The sequence below is a fragment of the Lepidothrix coronata genome, unplaced genomic scaffold (assembly GCF_001604755.1).
Source record: "Lepidothrix coronata isolate B3197 unplaced genomic scaffold, Lepidothrix_coronata-1.0 Scaffold28, whole genome shotgun sequence".
NCBI classification, from domain to species: domain Eukaryota; kingdom Metazoa; phylum Chordata; class Aves; order Passeriformes; family Pipridae; genus Lepidothrix; species Lepidothrix coronata.
This window is the reverse complement of record NW_016690208.1, coordinates 3000929-3022665: the sequence shown is the minus strand read 5'-3', so window position 1 is coordinate 3022665 and position 21737 is coordinate 3000929. Positions and strand designations below refer to the sequence as shown.

Here is a 21737-nt window from a genome sequence, read left to right as displayed (position 1 = left end):
AAATGGCACCATTTTTTCTTGTTACAAAGCAGATTAAACATTTGTGAATGTGCTTGTCTTGATGTCGATGTGTTGTATTTATGGAATGCCTCTTAAAGGCTTTAAACGTGTATTTGATTATCTGAGGTTAAGTTATGTCAGCATAGCAGTGTCTTTGGAGAGTTCACAAAGATTTTTAAAGGAACTACTACTTCACCTTGACTTCACAGATTACATTTTAGGAAAATAGTTCCTTATACATGTGTTCGGTCTTTATTTTTTGCATTTTTTAAGTTTCAGTTTTGCTTTATGTTGGGACATAAGAGGTGTTAACATTTAATGAACATACATTTGAAAAAAAGTAACTTATGGCTAGAAAAAAAGCTGCCCTGTTAAGCTGTGCAGATGTGCATGTCAGTGAGGGTGATGTGTGGTGGCTTTGTTTTCCAGGACTCTGGCTGGAAGGCTGCCATCTGTCCAGAGTACTGCCCCAAAATGTATGAAGATATGCAAACACTGGCTAGCGTGCTTCAGTCTGACCTGGGCAAAGCCATGCGTGTCCATCCCAGCACGTTCCTCTGGTTCATCCCTTTTGTTCAGTCCCTCATGGATCTCAAGGAGTTGGGTGTGGCCTACATAGTAGAGGTCATCCACTACCTGTGCTCGGAAATCAAAGATATTTTCATTGAAAGGCTCCAGCAGTGTGACAAAATCTCTGAGTTTTTCCTCCTCATCTTGGTGTGCATCGTTGAACTCCATAGAAACAAAAAATGCCTGCATTTGCTGTGGATCAGCTCCCAGGAGTGGGTGGAAGCAGTGGTGAGATGTGCTACTCTTCCAGCCAGGGTGTTTACGTGGCGCATGGACAAAACCTCCGGGCCCTGTGGGAAAGGCTCTTCCTCAGGGTCTTTCCAAGCCTCCAGCTCTGTGCAACACGCCTGTGTGCAGCTCATACGGAGCCTTCTCAAGGAGGGCTACCAGATTGGGCAGCAGGCCCTCTGCAAGAGGTACCTGGACAAACTCAACCTCCTCCTGCGAGGAAATCTCTCCATGGGTTGGCAGCTGAACATCCAGGAGACCCAGGGATTACAAACGTGCTTAAAGCAAGTTATAAGGAGTATAAAGGGCAGAGCGTTGAGTGCCTCTGTGGCTGGAGGGAGCAATTCAAACTCTACAGCTTTGCCAACTGTTTCTCTAAAGCTGGAGAAGAATGTGGGTGATAATGGATTCAGGACGAGTGCACATGAGAGAGGTGACCTTCATTCTCCATTTGTCATATCAAAGGAAAGTGGAGATTGTCAAGGGAACCTTTTCCCTAGAAGAAAAAATGCCTGGGAAGAGGAATCTAGAGATGCACCTAGAAGTTCAACATCTTGGACAGCCACAGAAGGCACCTTGATGGATATTAAAAAGGAACCCGATGACTTGGCAGCTCAGGAATTTATCTCTTTGGCAGCAAAACTATGTAGGAAAGTTCAGGAAAATAGGAATCATGACTTTGTGACAGGGAAATGCAATATGGATAATCAGGGCTGTAAGTCAAATGCCCAGCATTCAGATTTCAGAAGAGGCAGAGAGTTGGAAGTCAAAGAGGAAGCAGGACCCTCAACAGTAGGGTATCTGTCTGCTCAAACTCATCTTGGTTCTTCATCTTCAAGGAATGGCAGAAGTATGCAGGAGACAAGTGTAAACAGTGTGTTTCAATCCAGAGTGGTCCCCACTAAACAGGAATCAACAGAAACATCCCTAGATTGCTCTGACTGCCCTAAAAATGGACCTGGTATGCAAGAGAAGGAAGATAACAGTATTTTGCTTTTAGGGATTAATGACACCTCACTGAAAAAGGTATCAACAGAAGAAAAATCAGGTTCATTGTTGAAGGCTGTGTCTAAGAATAACACGGACATGCCAACTTCAGACTGGGAACAGCCTAATTTAAATGACCTGGCTAAATATGACTGTAAACATCAATTTTCAAACACCTTTTGTATGAATAAATTTTCAGCAAATGGCTGTTTTCCCTCTGAAAACAAGAGGGATGTGTCCAACCCTGCTCCTCAGATCAGGCCACTGTCAGTGAAGCATGAATCAAGTGACAGGTTGTTGGAGTTTTCAGAATATTTCAAGAGGGAAAACAGTTCAGAGGGGAAAAAAGAGGATGTTGTGACGATGGTTTCTGAAGATGATACTTTATCAGACTCCCAGGTTGATAGAGAACTCAGTAAATTATCTTTAGCTGCTTATGCCAAAAGTGTCAATTTTCCCTTGGAGTCAAGCCAGGAAAGCTCAGTGTACCATAATCTAAGTGACATTAGGAGGAAAGTGAAAGGTGCTGTAAGATCTTCCAATGAAGGCCAAGGTACCAGGTCTCTCTGTGATGCAGATTCCCCTGGCAATCCAGTCATTATCATTTCAGACTCGTCTGATGAAGAAAAAGGTGTGGATGATAAGGAGGAAACAAAAACCAAGAATGAAAATGTGGGTCCTGCAAAGCTGCCTTCGACTTCCAACAGCGTTTCTGATAGTGATACCAGAATGGAATTAGAATCTCCAGGGCCTCCCTTGTCACTGGATGACTGTGATTCTCAGTACTTTGAGTTTGAAACAGATACTGAGATGTTTTCAGCTTGGCAAGATACTCAAGCCTATGCTATAGAAGCAACCCAGGAGTATAAACAAGATGATGTTTCAACAGCAGTTGAGAGTAGTTCGGATGACTTCCTGACCAGTAGCATAAATGAGTGGGGTTATGATCTGGATTACCTCAGTGATGATACCATGGAAGAAGCAGCAAGCTCAGTAGAAAAGCAGGTAGAAGATATTTCTCATGAAAAAGAAGCTGACGATAAAAAACAGATGACTAATTTGATGTTGCAAGAATCTGTTAGTAAGGAAGATGCAAAAGGGCAGCTGGAGAAACTTGCAGACAAAGGCACTGCTGCTGAAGGCTTCACCCTGGGCTCACCATTGCCTGAACCCAGAGCATCCAAATCTACCATCTCATTGGCTTCAAAGCTGGCCTGGAAGAAAAACACCACAAGCCCCCCGAAGGCCGCGGTGAAATCTAAATTAGCAACAGCCGTTCAGAGGAGTCCCAAAAACCCCGCCGTTAAAACGGCCCAAACCAAAAAACTGCTTCAGAGCACCCCAGAACGTCCTCAGCCTGGCAGGTCAACGCCTGCTGTGGTCCCTCCAAGGAAGGTCCGGCAGCGTCCTGCTCCGACGTCGACGGCGGAGAAGCTGGGGCTGAAGAAGGGCCCCCGCAAAGCCTGTGAGCTGTCGCAGCCCTCCCGGGAGAGCGTCGCGCAGCTGCGCAGCCACGGCAAGGCCGCGGGGAGGGTGGGGGCCGCGCAGAAACTGAGGACCAAACTCATCGACGCTCGGAGTTTGTCTGTGAAACGCAATAAGAAGCTGCTGGCCTGCCAAGACCGGCAGTTCTTAAGGCAGATGAGGCCCAAGAGAAGCGCCAAGGTGAAAAGTCCCGCGGGAAGCTCCGAGAGTAGGAACAAAAAAGGTGCCGGGGTGCGCGTGAAATCCGCGGGACAAAAGCCTCAAAGTTTTGAACTGGCATCTGTTGAAAGCCAAAGAGAGAAAAGAAGAGAGGAAACTGCTGGTCCCTCTGCCAGTGAGAGAAAATTTGAAAGCCTGTCTCTGGAAGAGGGGGCATGTGCCTCTGAAACGCCTGGTTCTTCAGACTGGAACAGAAAATGGGAGGATAACAGTGTGATGGCTCCTGTCCCTATGGATTCAAGTCTCTCTTCCACTGCACTTGGAGATGATAAAGACGAATCTTCAGGAAAAAGTTGTGCTGTCCTGCCTGAGAGTGAGATGAAAACCTCAAAACCAAATGGGTGTAAATCATACGAAAACAATGAAGAAGACGATGATAATCTGTTTTTAACTCAGTTAGATCCCGTGGACATGGAATTATGTTCTCAGGAGGAAAGTTTTGAAGATACTGCTATAGCTAGTAAAACCCCAGAGGAAATGAATGTTGCTGAAAGCCTTCAGCAGAACGAGTCCCCAGCTATTCCAAAATGTCAATACAAAGACTGCATGGAAAAAGTGGAAAACCCAGGAGAGTCCTGCAGTAAACACGCAGCCACCAGCTCAGGAGCAGACCATGTGTTTGCCAAACCTTCTCTCCCGCCTCCCAAAGTAAGAAAGCCTACCACTACCAAGATTTTCAGCTCAGTAAGCTCTTCCCGGAATGCAGCCTTCAGCAAGGACCTGGAAGACATTAAAAAGTTACCACCACCTTCGAAAAGCAAAGTGAACGCGGCGAAACCCGCCGTGGTCAGGCCACCCCTCCCAAAAGTGTACACACCAATAGGAAATCAACCGTGCAAGGCTCCAGCCTCCAGCAACGTACCTCAACCCCAGATCTCTAATAATGTTCTCCAGTCACAAAACAGACAGTATGACAATGCTTTGAATATCTCCAGAGGGTCTGGACGAGGAGCATATTCCTCCTTTCTTGGCGCTCAGCAGCGTGATTACAGTGTTTTTGTTAATCAGGTCCTAAAGTGGACTTACGAAATGTTTGCAAACTTCAGCTGCTTTGGAACTCCAAATAATCTCCTGCAGTCTGTGGTAGCCTCTGTTCCTGTCCAATTTCAGGACTACAATGACTATTTTAATACCTTTTTCCCCTTGATGATGCTGAACGCCTTTGAAACAGTAAGTAGTTTCTACCTTTCAGTTTGGTTGCATCAACCCTGGTAAATTTTACCAAGAGGTTAAAGCCTGGTTTATGTTCTCTGTTTCACCATCTGAAAATGTTCAGATACAGATCAGAGTAGAGGAATGATTTTGGGAAAATAATCTAGACAGTTATGTTTAAGATTGGGCACTACCAGTGTTATTCACCTCAGTGAACTGGTTTTTTTCCCCTGGGTGCAAATCCACAATAACATGTAAAATGAGACACAAAAGAGGTGGTTCCTCTAGAGAATACAAAGCTCAAAGCAGAAATCTTTAAGAAACTGAGATCTTTCAGTGACAGCATTTGTAAAAAGAGGATAAAACCCTACTGTTTTGATTTCTGTTAAGAATTTATGTGAGAGTGCTGGTTAATCCAAGGAGTATTTTTTCCCAAACTTTAATGGTGTATAGTTTAATAACAACAAAACACAGTGTTCCTTTAGTTAATGTCTGAATGCTTTCAAGTTGAGTCATTGCATTACTTCCTCCATTGAAATAAGGTAAAAAATTAAGTCAGTGCCAGAGTAATATTGATATTTTAAGGTGAAAATGCACTTGGGGGAACCCACATTTGTTTTAAAAAGCTTTAAGAAAGTACATTAAATGGGTGAGTGGGGAGGAAGCAATTTTGTTTGCCCTGTGTGTTTATATATAATGTGTATGCTTATGTGAAAAAAAGAACTGGGTAAGATTCTTCATGTATTTACTTGGCAGGCTGGTAGTGTATTTGCCCTTTGAGTCATGATAAGCTTTTCTTCTGATACACTAAACCCTTCAAAGTATTTTTATTTACTTTTCAACATGTAGCTGGCACAAGAGTGGGTAGAAAATCAGAAAGCAAGAGAGAAGAGTTACTGCTTCACCTTGGAGAACTTCTCTGCTGACATGAACACAGCACATTTTACAGGTAAGGATTTTTTTTTTAAATAAAATCTTCTGATTTTCAAGTAGGTGATGCCTTATAGTGAGCTGGCACTTATAGTATGAGGTTTTTTTATTTGCTTTAAATACAGAAAGGATCTTGATTCTGCTATTCTACAGAATGCATGTAACAGAAATGTGTATTTTGCAGGGAATTTGTGTCTTCCCTGTCTCTCATTTGGGACTTTCTTTCAGCTTCTTTTGATAAAGTAGTCCTTGACTTGCTCTGGTTTTATGCAGTGCTATGTTCAGGCTTAAGAATGCAAGATGAGATTAAAATTCTATATAATCCCTTGCTGTAGTCTTTAATAGCTTTAAAAGTTAACAGATGAGTATTACTGAAATCTCTGTAATGTGTTGATTGTAGCATTTCTGGAGTCAGAAAGGAATCGTAACCGTTTTCTTTTCAATGTTCGAATTTCACTGTGTATTTTGGGCAGCTCATTTTCGAGAAGGCGACTTGGCAAGGCAGCTTCATCCAAAGGAGGATGACTTAATCCTTTTGGTGGTCCAGATGGAAAAAGACACCTTTGGGGAAGAAAGTGGGATGGAGAACCACGTGATGAATCACGTTGGGCTCGTGACACGATTTTCTCGTGCGTCTGGTTATACAGCGAGTAAGTACCTGTGGTGGGAATGAGAGTGGGATTCTTCTTGGTGCCATAAAAGACTTCTTCATAGCTGGCTGTTGGTATATCCTGCTTCCCTCAGAGGAAACGGGGTTGTTTTCCCACTCTAGCATGTCTGTTCCATGCTAGAAGCTTTGTAAAAAGTCGGGAACTGAAGCTGCAGACCTTCAGTGTTATTTTCCTAGGGACTTCCTTCAATACAAATGTTAATACTTCATGTAAGAACAGAAGCTAACGATGAGTAGGTGCTCTGCACACATCTTTAGGGAGGGCATTGCCATGAGAGATAAGTGCCATGAACTTCTGTGATGTCACTGACTGACTGAACTTGTCACTGTCTTCTGGAACTGAAATTGTGAATTACCAGGATCACCAAGTATCCAGTACCTGCCTGATTAAAGCAGTGATCTGAGCAGTTTTACAGACCACTGATTTTTTTTTTTTTTTTTTTATGGAGATGGGGAAGTGTTGGGGTTTCTGCAAGAGTTAGTTGTTGGCTCCTTAGCAGAAGAAAGCACCTTGTTCTGGTGAATTAATGGAGTGACTTACTGAAGTTTCTTTCAGTTAACGGTTTGGATATTTGAATTAACAGCTTATTTTTTCTTCCTCTCCTTTACCAGGACAGCAGGAGCAGCACACTGTCTGTCACCTCACTGTGCAAACCAGAGGCAACCTGTCCTTCTGCATCCACAAGCAAGTGAAGTGTGTGGTGGTTGGGTCCCTGGTGACCACACACCGAACCTTCAAAGGTCTGCTGCTGCTGAGCAGGAGTCCCCTGGCCAGACCCATCATAAACCCCTGCTACAATGACTTCTGTCCCAGAGATCTGCCTGTGGCCTCAGGAAGCTCTGTAAGTCCTGCAGCTACAAGGGGGACAGGGTTAACAAAGTGGGCATTTGGACCTTGGGAGTTTTGCAAATCTGGTTGTGGAGGTGACCAAGGGCAAACAGACGAGTTCCAAAGCACTGAGACATTGAGACAACTTTTCAGAGCTGGCTGATTGGGTGGAGAGGAGACTGGACTTGCTCAGGTGCTTTTGCTATATTGACATTGTGCACTTCAAGCAGCTTTCAGTTTTCTTTTTCCTTACTGGAGAAGTGTTCAGGAAATAAGACATAGTATGGAAAAGGTAATGTGAAGATAAGGGTGTGGAGAGTAAACAAACTCTTCTTTGTAACTTTCAGGTCAGGACTGGGTGTGCATCAAGAGCAAACCTAGAATCAAAAGCTTCCCTGCCCTTCCAGCTTTTGAGCTGTAGCAGGAGGGGTGGGGATGTTCTGAAAATACAGGAAAGGTTTGATCAACATTAATTTGTTCTCTTTCCCTGTCTATTCCTTCAGGCTTCTTATGTGAATGAATACAATGAAGATCAAAAGAGAGCCATTGAGACAGCTTATGCCATGCTAAAGCAACATCCAGGGCTTCCCAAGATCTGCCTCATCCATGGGCCACCTGGGACAGGGAAATCAAAAACTATTGTGGGACTTCTGTCTCGTGTTTTGAGAGAAGTAAGTGAACGTGATGTGAAGGTCATGTGCTGGGGTTTGGTTCCTCAATGGAAGTCAGTGATAGCTTAAACTACTTGAAAATGTAGTATTGGTAATTACTGAGGGTGTAATTCACGAAGCTGATGTGATTAAATCTGTGTTGTATAGGGTGGAAAGGTGGAAATAATACCTTTTGGAACACTTATTTTTTAGAACTTAAAATGGAAAAATCAAGAAAACATGCACAATTGTAGTATAAACACCTTTTACATAAAAAAGTAATATTTTGATTTATTAAAGAATGTTTTTTGGCTTGTCCCACTTAATGGTTTTCATATAAGCAGCCAGTAGATTCAAGTACATTATTGAAGGGAATTTATGCAAATAGTATTAATATATTTGACTGCTTGTTCCTCAGTATAAAACATACCTTAAGGGATGTTCAAGTGCCAGAGCCCCCACACTCTGCCTGCTGATTAAATGAACGTACTGTCTGGCTTCTAAATCACAAATGAAACCATCTAAAGAGCACGTTTTGGTTTGTTGTGAATTCCTCTACAGAACACCAGGAATGAGAAAACAGCCCGGAAAAAGAATTCCAGGGTGAAGCCAAACCGTTTTCTGGTCTGTGCCCCATCAAACGCTGCTGTGGATGAGCTCATGAAAAAGATCATCGTGGCCTTTAAGGAAAAGTGCCAGAACAAACAGGAGCCTTTGGGTATGGCTTGTTTCAGAATTCTGTTTTTATGTTAAACAGGCAAAGCCTGAAGGGAGGAACTGAAACGTTTGATTACTCATTGTACTTACATGCTCCTCTGAGCAGCTTTTTCCTCTTGCAGAACGTGACCGGTACATCCTCACACTGTTGTTAATTTTAATGTGCTTTAGTAAAAGGTGTGTTGTGTGTTTCTTTTTAAATAAATTGCACTTTGTTTTTATATAGACAGTGATCTTTTCCTCATGCTGTTGGTTTAAGTTCATCAGTTTTTAAGCACTTAAAGCTTTGAACACAAGGCCATTGCCTTGATTTTGAATAAAGTCGGGCTTTGCTGATCGTGCGGAACAAAGTGGTGAAAGTTTTGACGTGTCAGAGCCTCTCATTTTTCCTCCTCCCAGTTTGTGACTAACACAAAGTAGATGAATTCAGAACAAGGTATTTTGTCTGTGGCAAGGGGAAAAATATCTGTGTTGTAACCAAATGTTAATTTTTATTGACTTACCAACTGCATTTCTTGATGGTACTCAGTAATTGTCTAAATTAGGAGTTCTGTAAGTTTTAGATAAACCTGAGAATAAGATGTAATTCTATTAATTCAAAATAACATTATTAAGTGTTAGCCACCACTAAAACACAGGTAACACCTTTATTTTTTAGAGTCTGGAATTACTGGATTTTTTGTAGCTGCATTTAGATAAGTACAAGCAAATTGTTGAAAACCCCAGATAAGTAGAAAAGGAAAAGCCTTGTTTGATATCCACGATGTTAACATTTTTTTAACTTTCATACCAAAGTGTAGAGATGACTGGAGTAATGTAGAAGTATTTTGACTCTGTTTTTTTTAAACAGGAAATTGTGGTGATATCAAATTAGTGCGACTTGGTGCTGAAAAAGCCATCAACAATGAAGTCCGGGCATTTAGCCTGGATAAGCAAGTGGAACACAGAATGAGTAAGTAACATGCAAATCAGACTTTCCCTCAGTCTTCTTTAAGAACTTGATGATGTTTTACACGTGGGACTACGTGTCCTGTAAGAAGGAAGATTCTTCTCCAGGAGTATTGCAGCAAAGCATCATTTTTCTCAGTCTTAGTGGGAAGGTGGCAGTTTATATATGGGCAGTTTGCTCTTAAAAGTTTCATATCCATGGCCGAGAGCAAGAGTTATTGTGACAGCTTTTCTGTTCCTCCTGTAACTTGTCCTTTGGTTTGTGACAGAACGAAAACCAGGGGACTCTGACCAGGATGTTCAGAAGAAAAAAGCAGCTCTGGATCAGAAGCTGGACATGCTGTCCCGGCAGCGTGCCATGCACAGATGTGAGAGAGAGGTAGCAAGATAACTTTTAATCCTGTTTGTAGAATTGAAAGCATAAAGAACTACTTTATGTCACCTCTGAGCAGTAACTGTAAAAGGGATTGAAGAACTTTGCATCAGGGATTTTTTTTTTTGTTTATTTATGCCAGTGTTTTCCACTGGTTGCTCATGCCACTTGTTGCTCCAGTGTTCAGTTTGGTTCTGTCACCTTTAGTTTTTAATGTAACCATATTTATAAATCTTAATGGCTTAATTTGATTGTATACTTCAAAGCTCTGGTTTTTGTTTCACTGGAAATAGTAAGAGACCTTGTGACCTGAGATTTTTGGAATATGTGTTGCACTTGAACTTTCCCACTTTTTTTTGTTTAAAAATTGGGAAATTCTGCTCAAATTACAGATTTCTGATGGTGAACCATTTCCCAGTTGCACAGAAATGTAAAAGATAGTATTGTGTGTTGCAAAACCTAAATATGTTGACAACTTTGCAAGAAACTGCTCGACTTCTTTGGACACATCTGATATTAAAAGTCAATCTGAGCAAGTCTAAATGTAGGGTATGGGAGGAAAGAAGAAATATGGGAAATGGGTGGTATTAAAGGTGGTTTCTCTTTATTTTTTCCCCATCTAGAGTCAAATGTTAGATGAAGAGATTGCCAGACTTGCAAAGGAGAGACAAGAACTTGCTTCTCAGCAAAAGGAGGTAGGAATTTATCTTTAAGGCAACTCTTTATTAAACTTCAGCTGATGTATTTATATACTTGGCATCCTTTAATTGTGGTGGAATTTGGTTTTGATGTAGTTGGGAATATTTATAAAGTAAAGAAAAGGTTAAAAGCTAAGTAAGTTATGGACAAGCAGGTGTGAAATCTGGGTGTGTGCTCTGGCTGGGAAAAAAAAGAGCAACAAACAGAAAAGCCAAACAGGAATATTCACTGTTAAAATTAAGGGTGAATTTTAAACAAAATGTAACATGTTTGACAAATAAGGTAATAAAAATGTGCATGTCCTCATGTTCTAGGATGTATCTTCATCCACACTCCCATACAGTCCTGCTGGAATTGAGATACTCTTAAATGTTTCTGAGTAAAGCAACAGCTGGAGGGTTTTCTGTGTGTTTGTAGATCTGAAAGGGGAAACAGGCACTGATAGCAAAATCAGTAATTAATGTGAAGTAGCATGAACAATGAGATGAATGAAGATTCCTCTAATGAATATATGCTGACCCTTAATGGTCTTGGAGGCTTGGAGTTACAAATAGGATGGCAAACTAAACTCTGCTCTCAGTTAGTGTGTTTAGATTGCATAGCTATAGAAAGGAGCTTTTCTTTCCAGTTTGCCACCCTCAATGGCACTGACCTGTAATTTCAAGTGAAGGGAACACTTCAGTTAAATAAACTTGTGACTTTCATTTGTCATAACGGAGACAGTTCCACTGGGATGGTGCATCACCCACGAGCTGGTTGGCAATTAGACCTGTCCAGGCAGTTCACAGTTGCTCTGAGGAGGTTACAGAAAGCTAAAAGAGGTGTTCTGTTGTACTTGAAGGTTCGTGGGCGCTCCCAGAAGGTCCAGACAGACATCATCCTGGAGTCTGACATCATCTGCTGCACCCTGAGCACCAGTGGAGGGAGTCTGCTGGAATCGGCTTTTGCACGGCAAGGCCACGACCCCTTCAGCTGTGTCATCGTGGATGAGGTCAGAGGAGCTTTTTGGGACTCCAGTGTTCTAGCTCTGCTTGAGCTACTTGTAGTTGTTTGGCTGCTGGTGGAATATATTGTGGGTTTCCTGCCCCATCCCCACCTTTTAACTGGCACCCAGCCAGTCCTGCTGTGTAGAACCATGAGGAGAAAGAATGACTTTTAATTGCCTCTTTTGCTGACTTGTTTGGTGCTTTGATGGCAGGCAGCTTTTATTTGAAAATCATGGCTAAAGTGTGGTTCTTGCTGTAGAGATTTCCAGATGGTTTGGTTATATTTATATCTGTTTGGAGAGCTCTGCAAATGCAATAATAAAATAAATCTGGTTGCAGTTTTTAACTAGGGAAAAGTCCTTCTTTTTCCTTTTTTTTTTTTTTTTAAGAAGACTTAAAGCATGTAAGTTATCTGGCTGTGTTACAGGAAATTTAACATACTTCCCTCCTTTGCTTACAACTACTTTTTGTCCTGTCTGCATTTACAAAAGGCAGGGCAGTCCTGTGAGGTGGAGACACTGATTCCACTGATCCATCGCTGTAATAAACTCGTCCTTGTTGGAGATCCCAAACAGCTCCCTCCTACTGTGAAATCAGTAGTAAGTGTTCAAACTATACCCTTTTTTCCTTGCTGTGTAGTTTAAGAATCTAAGAATATTTATAGAAAATATAATTTAAGAATATTTATAGAAAATATTTAAAGGAGGGGAAAAGAGGCATTTCATTGTGGCAATAGAAACTTCAAGTGGGTTGTGAGGGATGTTGTGGCAGGCTGGTATCTTATTTTGGGAGCTTCAGTGTCACGTTCCTTAAGGAAGGGAGGATGAAGACTACCTGTTTGTATGGACACTTCCTTACCCTACAGGTGTGTTCTGAGGGTGAACATATAGGAGCACTTCCTTGTATCCAACACTGGACTGTTTTAAACACCTGCTGAAGAAAAGAGAGGAAAACAGACTGGCTTCCTTAGAGGAATAAATTCTCTAGAGGCTTGTTTAATGAGATCTCACCTGGAAGACTTTGCTTTTCATTACTGATGTTTTTAAAATGTTACCATGTCGTGACTCACAAAGGAAAGTTGCCTTGCTAAAGACAGAAATTCACATTCATGCAGGTTGACCTTTACTGCAGTAGTAAGACTAACACACATGAAAAATTGAAGTGTGAGTAGTTGCCATTTTGCCAGCGATTCAGAAGAAAACGAATAGCTTTCATTTCAAAAAAAACCCAACCGAATTCCTCTTTGTAATTTGGGACCTAATTCCCCAGCAGTCAGTGTCCTGTTCTCCCTCTGGCAGAAAGCTCAGCAGTATGGCTACGACCAGTCCTTGATGGCACGTCTGCAGAGGCTCCTGGAGGAGCAAGTGCAGAGGAACGTTCTGCGGAGCCTGCCCGTGGTGCAGCTCACTGTGCAGTACAGGATGCACCCTGACATCTGCCTCTTCCCATCCAACTATGTCTATGGCAAAACCCTGAAGACTGCCAAGTGAGTAGCTCTCTGTTTTCCTTTCTATCAAAGATAACTTCTCAGGTCAGGATATTCTTTTAAGTCTAAAAATTCTTGAGGTTGTTGCGGGGGGGGGAAGATGGTTCGTGGGAGAAATTGTGCATTCCATGTCCTGTCGGTGCTGGCTGTGATAGGTGAGTTAACTAGATCCCTTAGAATGGAGCATACAGACTGCCAGGAGCTCATTTTTAGGCCTCAGTATATTTGGGGAGCAGTGGAAGTTAAGGACTCTGGCAGAGGGGGGGAAAGCTGAAAGTTGGAATCAGAGAATTGTTAAGGTTGGAAAAGACCTTTCAAGATCATAGAGTTCAAGTGTCAGCCATGTTCACCATTAAACCATGTCCTCAAGTGCCACAGGATTTTTGAACATTTCTAGGAATGGTGACTCTGTCACTTCCTTGGACAGTTTGTTCCAATGCTTCACAACCCTTTCCCTGAAAAAAAAAATATTCCTATTATTTAATCCAAACCTCCCTTGGTGCAACTTGAGGCCATTTCCTCTCATCCTGGAGAGTTCCTTGTGTTTGATAACCTTGATGTAAATAAATGAAGCATCAGTTGTTAGCATTTCTGTATGGTTACCTAGTGATTAAAATGTTATTTACAGAGCAATAGAAGAGAACAGATGTTCTTCAGACTGGCCATTCCAGCCCTACCTTATTTTTGATGTAGCAGATGGTCGTGAGGAACGAGACTGCGAGTAAGTCCTGCATTTTAATCAGCCAAAGTTCAGATTTTCTGATAATTAATTACCTAGAGAAGGCTTGTCTTCTGTCCTCTCTTGTTCCCAATATACACTAAGTAGCTAGAACTGCATTTTTTTACTTGATTTGATTTAATTTTACAAAAAACAACTGTTGAATGTTTTTGGCTCTTTTTTTTTTTAAATCTGAAACTGGTTTTAATCCTGGTTTGACTTACCTGTAAGATGCCAGTAAGTGCCTTCAGGCTCTGCTAACTCTGTAATAGTTTGAGTTCCTAATTTTTTTTAATCATCAGTGACTTCCCTTTCCCAGGTGCAGGCTGAGGTGATGCCAGGAGGTGGCAGGCTCTGTCCTCCCCTTTGCCTGTTGTGTAAGGAAAGCACAGCTGGGAGGTGCTAAAGGAACATGGAAGTGCAGCCTTTCCCTGCCTGCACTTCTTGTGGTTGGCAGCCCCTCCTCAGAGTCTGTTTACCAAATTCTTGGAGCCTCTGTGTGAAAGAGGCTGCACAAGTTCAAGCCAAGCTGTGACACACAATCCCCCAACAAATTGGGCATTGAATTGGAAAGATCTGTCAAAGGTGTTTCTGTAATGTTTCCATTTTGTCCTGTTCAGCTCTTACAGTAACCCTCGGGAAGTGAAGCTGGTGATGGAATTAATTAGAACAATTAAGGAAAAAAGGAAGGATCTGGGTCTTCGTCGCATTGGAATAATCACCCCTTACAGTGCACAGAAAAAGAGAATTCAAGGTCAGCTGGACAGTGTGTTTAGGAATAACAGGTAAAGAAACCACAAGTTTTCAAATGAGACCTGGCTCTTGCATACTAATCCTTTGTTTATCCTTTTAAAGTAATGGCAAAAACTCTCAAACTTGTCTACTGCTAAAATTTGTGTTTGGCTGTGCCTTCAAAGGGGAAGTGCAACCCTCTTGCTTAAAACAGGCATGGTCTCCTTGTACCATTTCTTAATTATTACCTGTGCACATGCTTTGATTACATTGCTGTTCTGAATAAAGCTGATTTAAAAGACAACCTAAAATTCCAAGCTGTATGGACCAGAACAGCTTTTCAGTAATGATGCTGCTCTCAGAAAAGTAGATTCATCTTTTAGGCTCATACACAGAAGCAGAAATTCACCCTGGGTGGTTTTGACAGAGCATTAAGGACAGTGTTTGGACTCTTTGCATCAGTGAGCTGCTGAAAAACTCAACTAATAGAATTTAAGAGCTTGCTAATTCTTTCTTCAACAGCCCAGGAGAAGTGGACACAGTGGATGCGTTCCAGGGTCGAGAGAAGGATTGTATCATAGTGTCCTGTGTGCGGGCAAACAGCTCTGAGGGGTCAGCTCTGACACATGTCCAGGCAAACAGCACCAAAGGATCCATTGGGTACGTGTCCTGCACTGAATTGCAAGTTACATTTCCAATGACACTCTGGATAAAGTTGCATTTTTGATAGGACCAGTGAGAATGTTACAGAGAACAAGTCACTTCTACCAGTCAGTGAATTAAAGGGCATGAATTCATGTTACTGGTTTGGGATCTCAGAACAGAAGGGACAGGGAAATGCTGGTGTTCTGCTCTCTGCTCCTTGCTGATCTGTTTGCATGGCTCCCTTAGCCCTTCACTTTTTGGGCTTGGCAGGATTGGCCTTGGGGTCTTGGCTCTGTGCATTGATTCTGCAGCAGTTACTGTTCCTGTAGCTTTTGGTACATGTTGTAACTTTCTGAACACTGATCTCTCAAAATGTGACTGCTGTCCTGTTAGTACAGCATTCTGTCTGTGAAAATATGGGTAACTAGTTATATATGTCACTTGGAACGTGATGTAGCCGAGCTGGATCTGAGATTTGTAGATGAATGTCCTTGTCTTTTGAGTAAAGGGCAAATTTGCAGGAATCTTGATTCAAGAGCACAGATTTGTTCATTTTATATGTTGCTTTTTCTGTCTGAAACAGAAGGAACTAAACACTGAATGTGCTATTTAACCCCAGAGCACTACAGCAGTTGCTGATTTGTTTCTGTAACTTGTGGATAATTTTAGTTTAAAAAATGGTGGTGGAAATACAAAATATGCCTTCTTAGAGTTTGCTGTCTTCTAAGTTCAACTACAGAAAGCCTGGTTGCATAAACAGAAATCTTTGTTTCTACATACCAGGTTTCACTAAGCTGCTTATGTTTCTCTGATTGCAAGACAAATGGCTTTTAATTGTGCTGATCCACGTTACTGTGGGAAGAGAAAGAATCCAAATCCTATAGTAAACAACAATAATGCTTTTTGAAGTTTTCTTAATCTGGTTGGATTTGAGTTTGGAAACTGAAGGCATCTGGAACCTGCCAGTTCTTTTGGCTGACACAGGACTTAGCTTCTTTCTGTTCTTTTGGAAGAAAACTTTCCAGCTTACTATAAAAAAATATATGAAGGTTTATACATTCAAGCTTTGCCTTAGCAGCTATAGGTGCTGATGACTTGGATATCTGTGTTTCAGGGTGAGGTGTGATGGGATAAGTTTGCCACACCCTTACCTATGATCTTGTAGCTCAGCAAAGTATTTTGTTCTCCAAGGTTGCTGGTCCAGTGTTAAACTTACTCTGAAAGTAACTTGCAAAGGGAGGAGAAAACGCCAAGAGATGACAATGGATTTTTTTTTTTCCTTTCCTGAGAAAATTATCTTGCTGTCTTTCAATTGTAAAAGCTGTTAAGAATATTTAGTAGTCTTTCAAGATCCCCCCTCTTTTACTTCTCGAGACCTAGAGAATTATAATACCTGTGCTGCTGAATCCTCTCCCCCATCTGCTTCCTGCCTTTCTCACTTTTTTCCTGCACTGTCCAAGTTTTTGGAGGTGACTCTGTGGTTTTTGCAATCTTTATACTGCAGGGGTTGTGAATCTGCTGAAGATGAGTTCTCAGTGCAGTGCCCACAGTGTCAGGCACTGATAGTGAACACACTTAGTTTAAGTTGTACATGGACTTTGATTTGCAGCTGTTGCTTAGTATGGAATAAACTGTGCATTTGGGGAGCTTTTTTTTATTAGATAAGAAATAGTTCATATTTAGTTTCACAAACCTTTTTTTCAGTTTTCATAAGTAAGTCCTAACAGAAATGAACCTTTAAGAATACACTAAGCATTTGCTTAGGTTTCAGTACCTTGGTGATCCCACGAAAACAGAACTAGACACTCTTCATAGTGCAAAACCAGACTTTGTTCTGCAAGAATACACTTTCCACTCTTGAAGCATGACAAAGCAAAAGTCTGCCTTGACGTGCTTCCAGTGCAGGTCACCTTTAAAATAAAATATTCATGTCCAGTGCTCAGTATTTCAGTAGGATATTTTCCCATTAATCATGCCAAATATTGTTAATCTATTTCAGTTCAAGTCAAAAAGAAGCTTAAAGTCTTGATAGGTGAAGTGAGGTTGATGTCCTCGGTACTTTGAGGAACGTTTAAGGAAGCAGTGGTTGGCATTAAGAGGGGATTTGCTCTAAGAAAGGAAACATCAACGGCAAGAGCTGGAAAGAACTGGAATTCCCTTCAAGGGATCAGAGTGGTGAAAGAAAACACAGTTCACGCCAGGCCTTCCATGTAAAGCAGGGCTGCTGCCAGGGGGTCTGGGGCAGGAACTGCTGCCACTGCCTGTGGAACTGCTGCTGCTCATTTCACTGACAATTTTATCTCTTTTTCTCACAACCCCTAAACCCTGTGGAAGGAGTAGCTTAGGAGCTTAGTTTTGTCTTGTCACTCAGGTTCCTGGCGAGTCTTCAGCGCCTGAACGTCACCATCACCCGAGCCAGGTTCAGCCTCTTCATCCTGGGCAGGCTGCAGACCCTCATGGTAGGTGCAGTGTCAGCTGGACAGTCCTCTGTGATCCACCCTCGAGGCAGGGCTGGGAACTAAAACCCATCCTCAAGACTTCTCCCGGGAAGAGAATAAACTTTGTGTCTTAGCCCTTGGTTGCTCTGTCCCGAGGGTGGGGGGTGTGTCCGTTTGCCATTAGAGGGCGATAAAGCCACGTGCCAGTGAGAGAAACCCCTGGAAACAGGGAGTTTGTCATTTTTGGTGCTTCTGCTGGTTCAAAGTACCTTCCCTGTGTTACAGCAGCCAGAGTGTCTGTAGCTGTTTTGCAGCTGAAACATAAGATTCTTCCCTTCCAGAAGGAACATAACAGTGGTTTCCATGACAGTTGTGTCAGGTACCTTGGTTAAAGGGGTTGTTCATCCTCTGACACCTCTGTCCTTCTGTGTTGATTTCTGGCTAATAACTGGGGTTTTTTTCTTTCTTTTTTTTTTTTTTAAAGGAAGATAAAAACTGGAATCACTTGATTCAGGATGCTCAGAAAAGAGGTGCCATTATCAGGACAGCGGAGAAGAACTACAAGAAAGATGCTCTGAAGATTTTGAAGCTCAGGCCAGCAGTGCAGCTCCCAGCCAAAGCAGGGACAATGACAGCTCCTCTGGTGCAGGCTGGTTCTAACAGTGGCAAGAGGGGTGAGCTCACAAATCCTGGGAGCAGCCCACGGGAAGCTGCTGCTGGCCCTGGCCATGCAGTGCCCCAAGGAAGCCGAGGGCCCCCACAGCCTCCAGGGGCTCCAGCTACAGATTCCAGGAGAGGCAGTGCCCCTGCATCCATGGGGACTCCTGCTGGAGATTCCAGGAGGGCCAATGTCCCTGTGCCCGTGGGGACTCCTGCTGCAGATTCCAGGAGGGGCAGTGCCCCTGCTCCCATGGGGGCTCCAGCTACAGACTCCAGGAGGAGCAGTGCCCCTGTATCCATGGGGACTCCTGCTGGAGATTCCAGGAGGGGCAGTGCCCCTGCATCCATGGGGACTCCTGCTGGAGATTCCAGGAGGGCCAATGTCCCTGTGCCTGTGGGGGCTGCAGCACTTCCTGCCAATCCAGAGAAACCACGAGACCCAAGGCTGGCCAGTAGAACTGAGACAAAAGGGAAGGAGCAGGCCTTGAAAGATGGCAGTTGGTCAGCCCAGAGCAATCCAGGATCCACATCACAGCAAGGCCTTAATGCATCCTCAGCTGCCAGGGATCAGATTTCCAGAACAGAAAACCTCGGGAAGGCCCAGCAAACAACAGGACAGTGCAATGTGCTTTCCACATCTTACACAGCTCAGCACCAGGGTGACAGGAGAGGGGCTGTGTCTAAAAGTGGTTCAAAACCCCTCAGTGAAGGAGGTCAAAGCAATAGCAGTGAGGGGAACAAGGACTGTCGTGGTTTAACCAGGAGACCATCAGAGGAACCACTAGAGAGCACAGAATCAGGCACTACCAAGCGAAGAAAGATCTTTCATTGACTTCACTGTTGGCTCATCACTGGAAAGTGTATTCCCAGATTTCTGTCTAGCAAGGACTGTATTTTAAATTATTCAGCACACCTGGAACTCCCTCCTGTCGATACCACTACTCTCAGTAGATGTTTTTCCCTTCCTGTCCCTGGTTGTGAAGGGACTTTATACCTGACAGGTGGGAGCTTTGAGGTTTGGGAAAGAGAAGTTGGGCAGCTGAATTGCTTGGAAGAGCAGTGAATTTTGTCATCTAGGAAGCTAAGGTTGTAAATGTTTAACAGTGTATATTTGTACAGTATACAGAATTATTTTAAGATTTAATTTGGCAAATATGTAGCTTCTTTTTTCCTTGTGTAAATGCTAATTTCTTAGAGATGTAATTTTTTTATGAAGAACCAGAGCAAAGCGAAAAAACCACCCCCAAATCAAAAAAACCAGCCAGACTTCTTTTTCCCTTTGCACTAATGAGTCTAATTTATTTAATAGCAAAAGTGAATGTTGAAAATGTGGTAGCAGTGGTTCTTCCTCATGCTCCACAAGTGCCTCAGGAAAGACTGAGGCAGATGTACATTGGTTGAATGGAGAGAATTCTACTTATTTTGTATATTTTATTGCCTGTTTTTATAGGAACAGAAGAGTTTTTGTTTGTACAGATGTGCCTTGAGTTTTGCTCTTGCTGCTGCTCCATCAGTTGGAATCCCTTTCCTGCTGCAGTGGCAACACAACCTGCAGATTAAAATCCACAAGGTCTGTTTGTGTCCATGTGAGGAATAATCAGTAGCACTGTGGAATCTTGCTCAAAGATTTGGTTAACAGTTATTGGTAATAACACCTGAGTTTCTTTGTGTGGAGCTTTTTTGAGATCTACAGGGGTAAAAAGGGCAGGTAGTTCTTTCTAGGTGTTATTACTGGATTCTTTCCACTGTGCTGATGAGGAATATACAGCCACTAACAGGGGATGGGGGAAAACCAAACTATTTGTAAGGAAGCCTTCCTCTAATCACAACATCTCCCAATAAAAGTGGAATTATTTCTACTAAGAAGTCCTTTGGGTCACTCTGAAGTATCACTTTTCTTCTTCTGGAGCCATATGTCTGTCTCAGGGAGGGGAAGAGCAACATTTCACCTGCTCAGAATTTTGCATGGAGACAACCTGGGAGTGCAGCACCTTGGGAATGGAGTGGTTGTGGTGTCAGTGCCAGTTGGGTGCACTGGAAGTGTTGGGCCATCTCCCTCTGTGTGTTCAAGTACAGCCTGAAGCAGACAGGGCCCTGCTGTCCCTTGCTCACTGACTGAACCTGTGTCATGCCAGGGGCTTTGCTGAAGCAAAAGAGCCACCAGAATTCTCTTTGCCATCATTTCTAGTTCCAGTTTCTGTCCTGCACTCAGTGATCAGTGTCAGCTTTGCCCCTTTTAACCCTCCCCTGAACTGGTCCATGGGATCCAGTCAAGGGAAACTGGACTTACAGCACTAACCATTGGGTGCTGGTTCACACTGTAACTGCCAGTAAAACATCCTTTAATGCATCCCAGCCTGGAACAAAGGTGCTTTACTGGCAGCAGCTGCACTGTGGGTGTGTTGGGAGGCTTTTAGTTGCCATCTGTGATTGTCCAGCTTGTGCTGTGCAGGACAGAGCATTTCAGTGTAACGGGAGAATCCTTGAGATCCCTGTGAGGTGGGAGCAGCATCTGTGCATTGTCTGGCTTAAATTACTTGTTCTGTTGCAATCTGAGTGGCTTCAGTGAGCCCTGACCACCTCTTGTCAGCAGTGTGTGCTCCTCTCCAGCTGCTGGGGCTCTTGTTGTGAGAGGAGGGAAGGCAGCTGGAGTGAGTCTGACTTTAGTGAACCGGACATTTCGGTCACTCCCACATCACAGGCTCCCTGCCCTGTGTGTTATCTCCCTTTATGTTAATAGGAATATTTAAAAACACTGCCATCTTTCAACCCCCTTGGCTCTTGTTGGCAGGGCTGTGCTGCCCTGCCTGCTGTTTGTACTTAGCACATTAAAAGGCTGCTGCTCTGTGAACCCCACGGCTGGGGAAGCCATTTGGACTGTCTTGATGTAAATAAAGTGAAGCTGGCAACAAAATACAATGAGGAAATGCTTTGCTGGTAATTAAATACAACTTTGTCACAAGAATGTTTCTCAAACTTGTCTTCTAGTTTTCTTTCTCCTCAATCTGCATTTCAGAACGTGTCCTGAGAGAGATACTTGCCCCATGCTGGAAGGAATTTTGTTTTAATATTTCATTTTTATTGTGCTCTCTAATACTTGTGTTTTTTCCGTAAGTCATCTCTGAGGTGTGGTCAATGGCTCAGACCTTTTTGCTGATTTAATCCAAGATTTATCTGACTTAAGCTGTCAGTCTTTCAGCAGTGGCTTATTGCTGCCATATCAGTCTGTATCATTAATGATGTATTTATTAATAAAAAAATCCTTGGGTTGTTGCTCTTAGAACACTTCTCCCTCTTCACATACTGCTCAGAGTAGGTTTGCAGCTGTAATTAACTTTTTTCCCTTTTGTTTTATACCCATAACGTGGAAAACCAAACAAAATCCCATCCAAAGCAGTTTTCTCACTGATTCAAATCTGCAATGGGCAACAAACAGATGAGGTACAATTTTCATATCTTCTCTGCTTTTTCCACTGTGTGTTACAAAGTGCTGAGTAGTGATGGGCAGTCAGTGTGTGAAAACTGTGAGCACAGACTTGCTTTAGTCCATTTATAGTGTCTCAGAACTGGTGGCCATTAGAGGAGGCTGTTCAGTGGTTATTGAGTGTTAAAAGT

The 21737-nt window shown here is 42.8% G+C and overlaps 1 protein-coding gene across 6 annotated transcripts in view; it reads left to right on the top strand.

Annotated features, from left to right (window-relative positions):
* The window catches only part of SETX (senataxin), a 28829-nt gene extending 7745 nt beyond the window's left edge, over nucleotides 1–21084 (top strand). For 5 of the 6 annotated variants that reach the window (XM_017810218.1, XM_017810216.1, XM_017810215.1 and 2 more), the window contains exons 10-26: nucleotides 430–4659; nucleotides 5491–5590; nucleotides 6045–6221; nucleotides 6854–7083; nucleotides 7574–7741; nucleotides 8282–8438; nucleotides 9288–9389; nucleotides 9655–9764; nucleotides 10382–10453; nucleotides 11299–11448; nucleotides 11935–12042; nucleotides 12742–12929; nucleotides 13558–13650; nucleotides 14268–14432; nucleotides 14902–15039; nucleotides 17396–17483; nucleotides 17947–21084. In XM_017810218.1, the coding sequence (XP_017665707.1) occupies nucleotides 430–4659; nucleotides 5491–5590; nucleotides 6045–6221; nucleotides 6854–7083; nucleotides 7574–7741; nucleotides 8282–8438; nucleotides 9288–9389; nucleotides 9655–9764; nucleotides 10382–10453; nucleotides 11299–11448; nucleotides 11935–12042; nucleotides 12742–12929; nucleotides 13558–13650; nucleotides 14268–14432; nucleotides 14902–15039; nucleotides 17396–17483; nucleotides 17947–18954 (7284 nt within the window). In that variant the 3' untranslated portion in view covers nucleotides 18955–21084. The remainder of the gene's footprint in view (nucleotides 1–429; nucleotides 4660–5490; nucleotides 5591–6044; nucleotides 6222–6853; nucleotides 7084–7573; nucleotides 7742–8281; nucleotides 8439–9287; nucleotides 9390–9654; nucleotides 9765–10381; nucleotides 10454–11298; nucleotides 11449–11934; nucleotides 12043–12741; nucleotides 12930–13557; nucleotides 13651–14267; nucleotides 14433–14901; nucleotides 15040–17395; nucleotides 17484–17946) is intronic. The other variant, XM_017810219.1, reaches the window with a different exon arrangement.
* Nucleotides 21085–21737: the final 653 nt, after the last annotated feature.